Source organism: Staurois parvus, unplaced genomic scaffold (genome assembly GCF_062004578.1).
Source record: "Staurois parvus isolate SC_StPar_1 unplaced genomic scaffold, SC_StPar_1.0 ptg000088l, whole genome shotgun sequence".
NCBI lineage: Eukaryota > Metazoa > Chordata > Amphibia > Anura > Ranidae > Staurois > Staurois parvus.
Genome location: NW_028317884.1, coordinates 2,851,485 through 2,858,811, shown reverse-complemented (window position 1 = coordinate 2,858,811; position 7,327 = coordinate 2,851,485). Strand labels below are relative to the sequence as shown.

General features: G+C 43.7%; 1 protein-coding gene across 10 annotated transcripts in view; it reads right to left on the bottom strand.

The window, feature by feature from the left end:
- Nucleotides 1-4,961: 4,961 nt before the first annotated feature.
- Nucleotides 4,962-7,327, bottom strand: part of ANK1 (ankyrin 1) — a 371,616-nt gene continuing 369,250 nt past the window's right edge. For all 10 annotated transcript variants that reach the window (XR_016311732.1, XM_089670260.1, XM_089670265.1 and 7 more), the window contains one exon: nucleotides 4,962-6,407. Coding sequence is in view for 1 of the 10 variants with exons in the window: in XM_089670265.1 (XP_089526391.1) it covers nucleotides 6,381-6,407 (27 nt within the window). In the remaining 9 variants the exon portion in view is untranslated. The remainder of the gene's footprint in view (nucleotides 6,408-7,327) is intronic.

Below are 7,327 nucleotides of genomic sequence, written 5' to 3'. Positions count from 1 at the left end.
TTGGTGTCAGTTTGAGGAATTGTGTCCTATTGTTGGAGTCATTGAGGGGAAATAGTGCCCCATCATTGGTGTGGGTGGCAGGAATAGTGCCCCATCATTGGTGTCAGTGGGGGGGAAATAGTGCCCCATCAATGGTGTCAGTGAGAGGAATAGTGCCCCATCATTGGTGTCAGTGGCAGGAATAGTGCCCCATCGTTGGTGTGGGTGGCAGGAATAGTGCCCCATCATTGGTGTCAGTGGGGGGGAAATAGTGCCCCATCAATGGTGTCAGTGAGAAGAATAGTGCCCCATCTTTGGTGTCAGTGGGAGGAATAGTGCCCCATAGTTGGTGTCAATGGGAGAAATAGTGCCGCATTGTTGATGGCAGTAGCAGTAATTATGCCCCATTGTTGGTGGGAGGAAAGGAATAGTGTCTTGTATCAGTGGGAGGAAAAGTGCCCCGAGAGCCAGATAAAGGCAAGGAAAGGGCCACATCTGGCCCCTGGGCCGCAGTTTGGAGACAACTGGTTTCATGTGTTGGGGTGCCATTTAATGTGAAACACCTGTATGGTCTGGTGTTGCATGCTGCAGTAATGTGCACATTAATTCAATGCAGAGGTCTGATATTAGCCTGAAAACAAGCCCTCAATGACCTCTGTAGCTGAAGGTACTGTGGAGCAATTCATCCTCAAAAATCACAAGCGATGCAGTGAAATAGTCCAAGTGAGGTCTCAGCACTATGGTCCATATTCCTTCATACTGTGCACCTACTCTGTGTTTGGGTCAAGGCAGCCCATTCATTTTAAACACAGAGTCAAAACCACATCTTGCATGTGGGAATGTGACACAGAATAATGTACTGCAGTGCAGGTGTGTTGCCATTTTTTGAATGCCACTCCAAGTTGCATTACCACACATTAGAACAACGCCATTGTATGAACCCAGCCCTAGAGATTAGAGGGCTGACAGTTCACTGCTGGTGAGAGGAGCAAAACCATCTACTGAGAGAAATTGGAAGTGAAAACATTTTGCTGTAAACGTTGAGGAAGAATTTGCGCTTTGTTCATGCAGGGCAAAACAACAGGCCTGTTAATGCTCCCCTCTCCAGAATCACATACTTGCCTTTCACTCCCCCTCACTGCTCTGTTTAGCTTCTTGAAGTGAGCAAAAGCCTGGTATTTGCATGCCTCACTTCCCTTTCTATTAAGAGAACGCACTGGTGCTTGGTGATTGGCATAGTGCTGTCACATGGGGTGGGAGAGAGATGTGAGTCCTGTGTAAGCTCTGACTGGAGTGATGTGGAGCTCAAAGTGGTTTTAAACCCAAAAAAACAAAAATGTAATATATTGCAATTTACCAATCCTTAGATGTGGTGGTTACATTAGTTTTCTTTTTTATGATTTTTTTGTATTTATTTCATCTGCTTATTCAGCCAGTAACATACTTTCCTGTCAAAGGGTGCCTGCATTTTGGATGAAGTAGCAAAGCAGACCCCTTTGAACTGCAGCATTGTCAATCTGGGGAGAGAGTTGTGTTGGACTAGCAGATTTAGATACACTATCACATTAAGGCTGGACTCCAGCTAACACTTTATAGGCAGTTACTATTTTTTGTTCCTTTTGGGATAAAGGTTTTACATAAAAAACCTGACCTGTATAAAACCTGACCATTGTAAGCACCCCTGTCATTGGTAAATGGTTTGTCTTAACCCTCTGATTTGTCTGGACAGCTTGGTCTGTTAAAGGAAGTGGGATAAATAACAGGCTTACAGGCTGGCTCACTAGGTGAAAATAAAGGAAAAATCCTTAAAAAAAAAAAAAAAGGAATGCAACCACCACATCTAAGAACTACTAAGTTGCAATTTAATCATTTTTTGGGTTTAATACGGCTATAAACAGGACTTCCCTTTCTCACTCCCAGTGGCTGAACAGAGCAGGCGGTAAAGAAGACGATAATGTACTGATGTGGAAGGGGGCATTAAAGAAGACCTGTTCATTTGCCCTGCATGGGCTAAACACTTTCAGAAAAACTGTAATGATTACCTGTTAAAAAAATAAAATAAACATAGCTAATAATTTTTTGATATTGGAGTGTCTGCCTCCGTCCATAAATTGTAGTAGAAATGGTTACCAGCACATCATGAGAAAGAAATTTCTTGAGCCACAGGTCTGTAAACATTAGTGTCTTCCTCATTTCTAATAAATAGTTTGCATATATTGTGTGCCGACAACCATTAACGTGGCATTTTCTGTGTGGTGCCATTCATGAGCAGCTACAGCAGACTATTGAAAATCCATTGTGGGACTTAGACATTTTTAGATGTGTCACAGATCTTCTGCAATGCTCTGTCACCTGTGGTTCCACAAGCTTGTAGTTTGACATTACCTCCTTGCTGCTTTGGTTCCGCTGGTACCTGTAGATCTACGATCATGTGCTTTGTCTTGTTACACACGATTGGTAGCTATGGTCATTACCTGCCTCACCTAATGATCAGTATACCGTTCTCCATGGCCACCTCTTGCCCAGTTTGCCATTTTTTCTCATTATTTAGGTCATGCTCATATCCGCTCCCATTGTCTAAGCCATACTTTTGACTTTCCTGGGCCACATTGGAAGAAGAGGAATTTTTTTAAGCCACACATAAAATACACTAACAATAAGGATAGCTGATGAGCAAAAAAGTTAGTCACAAGTTAACAATAACCGAAATAGATAATGTACCTATCTGAGTAATAAAACTTTATTTTTTGCAATATTCTTTATTATAAAAGTAAAAGAGGGCAACATAAAATGAGTGCGATATTTGACACTGTTTTTGATAAACTAACGCATCAATATCTGGTTTCATGGATGTAGTAGCAATTCTCAATGAATTCTCAACGTGCTCATCAGATATTTTGGTTCTAATTTTGCCCTTTGTGTGCTTCAATCTTTAAAATAGCTGCTTACAAATATACGTGCTGCTGAAAACTGATGACATAAATAAGGTGTGATTGTGAAGAATGGGATATTTTTGTTTGGGAAGATAAAACTTATAAAAGTCCAGCAAAGAGACATTGTCAAATTTTTCTTCAGCCAAATGTGTTCACTAAGTGTAAACGCATTTTTACAAAAATTTCAAAAGATAATCAACATTTTTAAGTAAGTTTATCATTTTGTGTTGGGCTGCATTCATAGCCGTCTTGGGGACGCATGCGACTAATACTGGTCTAAGCAATAAGTTATACCTAGTCCTAGGACCCTGTTCTCAAAGTTCCTACTTCAAGACTTTGTTCTTAGTTTCTGACTTCCTGTGACCCTATTTTCTTCTACAATCCTTGTGACTCCTGTGTTGTCTGGTTCCTTATATCCTCTGTAACCCCTGTGCACCTACTTCCTATCTGTTCCTTTGCTGGACTGACTTTCCATGTAGCGACCTCAGCTCTCTCTCGATTTACTTGTCTGCTGCCTCCCCTGATCTTTGGTCTGTTTCCTGGATCTTCTTATTGTTGCTGCCCACCTTGGCTTTGCCAGTACTCCTTTTCCACTTCAGTATCTGTTTGCATGGCTTTGTCTCTGCACCTTAAGCAGGGTGAACCAGGGGGTCAAAACCTGGCACCATCATGCAGCAAACTCCATCTCCACCGCAAGCAGCTCTGGTGAAAGCCATCCGGTGCGTAGACTTTGTGCCTCAGGGGATCCCAAGCCACCGTCTCCCACTTACCTGAATTTGGCATAGTGGGTTCACAATTATCTGGCCATATGTGACAATCTTTCTTATACTGCGATCCAGCCATATTAAACGTCACACGTTCTTTAGGAGAAACAATAGTTACAATCATACCTGATCTGCCAGAGGACAGAGCTCCTGATCCATATTGGGTGCTGCCTCTGCATTCTTTTATACTCTGTCAGTGAAAACATGGAGCTGCTAGCCCCTCAAATGATGGCTTTGTCCTTGCATGCTTATTGTAGTTTCTAATTCTCTTTTTCATACTGAAGTTTTCTCTGTGATCATATTCTCAGCATGGTGGATCTTGATGCTTTTGCCTAATGACAGTTGGAACCGTCTTATGGAAAGTATAACCAGTGGAGCCATTTTGTTTTCTTGTCCCATAGTTTATAGATCAGGGTAACCCTGGAAGTAAGATTAGGCTCCGCATGACAGAGTTCAGATTGATTTGTGGTGCAGATATTATAAACTCCATGTTTACTATGATAACTGTGCCCATTCTTGCTCAAGCTGTATGTTATTCTGTATACTGGGCTCCACATAACATACTATTTGTCACCCCACTTTGTACACTGTGCTATGGTAAATGTGTTCCTTATTAAAAAAAATAAATCTATACTCCAGAAAAAAAATACACAAGAAATAAGGCTGCACTGCACATTGTAAATTCCAGTGGCAAGAATGTACTAATTCTTGTGGATGAGATTGACAGCTGTATGTGGATATCTGCTACCAAACCCCTAGAGTGCAGTGACAGGCTGTTGGTGGCCACAGTTTGCACAGCCATCGATTACCTGCGTTGATTGTGGATGAACACGGAGAGTCTATCATTGCACTGCATTGGCTCATCGGCCACAGCTATTCGCACACAGCTGTCAATCCCAGCAGACGAAATCAGTAGATTCTTTCTGCTGGGATTCGCATCATGGCTAAATGCCTAACCAGGGGCGGACTGACCATTTGGAAACTCGGGCACTGCCTGAGGGCCAGGGTCAGTAGGGGGCCCCATGAGATGCCCCTGGTACTTTTTTCATAGGCTTTTTAGAGTTTGGGCAAGGACACAGGGGCCCCATGATCCCCTATTGCCCGGGGGCCCCATGAGTTGTCAGTCCGCCCCTGTGCCTAACATAACATAAAGCCCCCACGATGTGCTATTTCAACTCACCATGAAGTATAGCGTAGCTGTAAAGCATCAAAACTCTGATTTTGCATCCCCCCCGTGTGGCGATTCTGAATATTGCAGCCGCTTGGCACAGATTGAGCAAGACTGTTTCAGCTTATATTGCATAGTATTTATTCCCATATGAGCAGTTATTGTACAATCAGCTTCTTATGCATATCAGAAATTGCATCTAAAAAGAGCGCTGGAGAGGTTGTGAAGGTGAGTGCTCTGTCTCTCCGGAGAAGGGCTGGAGGGTCTGGACTTGGGATAACTGTGTGGGGAGGGGGTAGGCTAAATCCTTTTAATAGATAGAATTCTCCCCTCCCCCCCTAAAGCTGGAACCACATTCCTGAGTCAGGGGGGCAATTTCATCCCCGTACCCCCCTACCCCTAATAATGAACATTCTGTGCTGTATAAAGACACCGGGAAGCATCTCTATGCACTTTCAGCCCCTGATAATGAACATGCTGCACTGTGCAGAGGTGCTGAGCATCTTGATGGACTGTCCATGACCATGCTGCACTGTATAATGATAATGAGTATCTCTATACACTCCCAGCCCCTGATAATAAACATGCTGCTCTGCGTAATAATGATTCTAGTTTTATCTATACACTTTCATACCCCCTGTTATAAACGTACTGCACTGTACAATAATGCAGACTATCTTTATGCACTACCAGTAGCTTGAGAATAAGCATGCTGCACTGTATAATGGTGCCGAGTGCCTCTACTGATGCCTAGCCACCTTGGAAAAAAAACAAAAAACATGCCGCATTGTATAGTGGTACTGAGTATCTACATACACTTTTTTTGTAGCCCTCTTCAATTGAAGACGCGTCCCTGCATAACGATACTGAGTATCTCTAACGTGTAGCCCTTTCGCTTTGAAGGAAATTAAGAGCAAATAAACTGCAACATGCAGAACCCATGCCTGGTCTGTCCGGTCGACATTGTGCTGTGCCCTGCGGCCTGTGGGACGGTCCGTCCTCGGGCTGAGGGTTACTCCTATTGCTGTGTGTCGATGGACAGCCTATAGAGTGAGAGGAACCGGAGAGGTGTTCCTTTTAATGCCGCTGCAGAGTGTATAGACATACTCAGTACTGATATACATGTAGTATCTGAGACACAAAGCGCTTTGCAGCTGGGATAGGTGAAGAAGGAAAAAGGTTAAGTGTCACCCACTTTTTGTTTTTTCCAGTCTTATCCTGTAAATGGCCACCCCCGTTTGGGGACTGAGAAGGGAATGGGTCCAGGGGAACAGGGAAGGAGGCAGGGGGGCAGCACTGTCCTCTTCCCCAATGTCATCACATGCATATTACTTTGTAACATGCAGGGTGCAATTCTTCATGCCGTGAGCATACAGGGGGCGAGCGTCTTCTTCGGACTTTGGAAGGGGGAGGGACCCCTCTTGCTTGTGATGCTTTTGGGGAGGGAGGTGTCTGCTTATAGATGAGTGAAGAAGAAATTCCATTTTGTACTGGTTCCTAGTCTGTGGGCTGCAGTAGACATCACTCGGGTCGGCTTCAGTAGCTCGTACTAGAGGTGTAATTCTGCAGAGTGGGGAAGAAGTGTTAGAGGGTTTTGTTAGCATTTTGGAAGTTTAGTACACTTTCACAGCATTGAGAATCAGAAAAGTACAGAGGATTCAAGTTTATTAGACCAAATACTCCAAGAAGTTCATAAAGTGACAGCACAACTCAAGGTACCTTATTTAGCCCCCAAACAAACAAGGGTCTTATGACATTATTGATTTGTCATAATAGAAATATCACCTTGTACTGGGGCAATAAACCAAAAGCAAGGAGAATGTGAAAATGTCTTTTAGAATGCCTTGGCTTTCCAAATAAATCCAGAAGGATGATCAGACCAGTGACGCCTTATCAGTGAATCATCTGCAGCCCTTCCCATATTACAGTTCTGTACAGGGGCAGACTGACCATTCAGTCACTCGGGCACTGCCCGAGGGCCCCGGGTCAGTAGGGGCCCCATAGAATGCCCCTGGTACCTTTTTTTATAGGCTTTTTTGAGTGTGGGCAAGGACACAGGGGCCCCATGAGTTGTCAGTCCGCCCCTGGTTCTGTATGTCACTTTGGAGGCAATTGAGTGACCAATGGTATAGTGTTACTGTTACAAACGTTCAGGCCTACACTAAACTGCACTAACATTTCATTTCTTGCAGATGTGCAGTCACCTTATGCTTTCTGGGGTTAGAAGACATTGGGGTTGATTTACTAAAGACAAACAGACTGTTCACTTTACAAGGGAAGTTGCACTTTGCAAGGGAAGTGTTCCCAGGACTTAGTGAATGAGGTAAAGCTCTGCTGCCTTCAATCATCCAATCATGTGCAAGCAAGAATGCTGTTCTTTTTTCCTTGCATATGATTAGGTATTCTTTCACCAAATTCACTAAAGTCTGAGGAAAACCCCTTGAACAGTGTAACTTCCCAAGCAGTGCGAACAGCCTCATTGC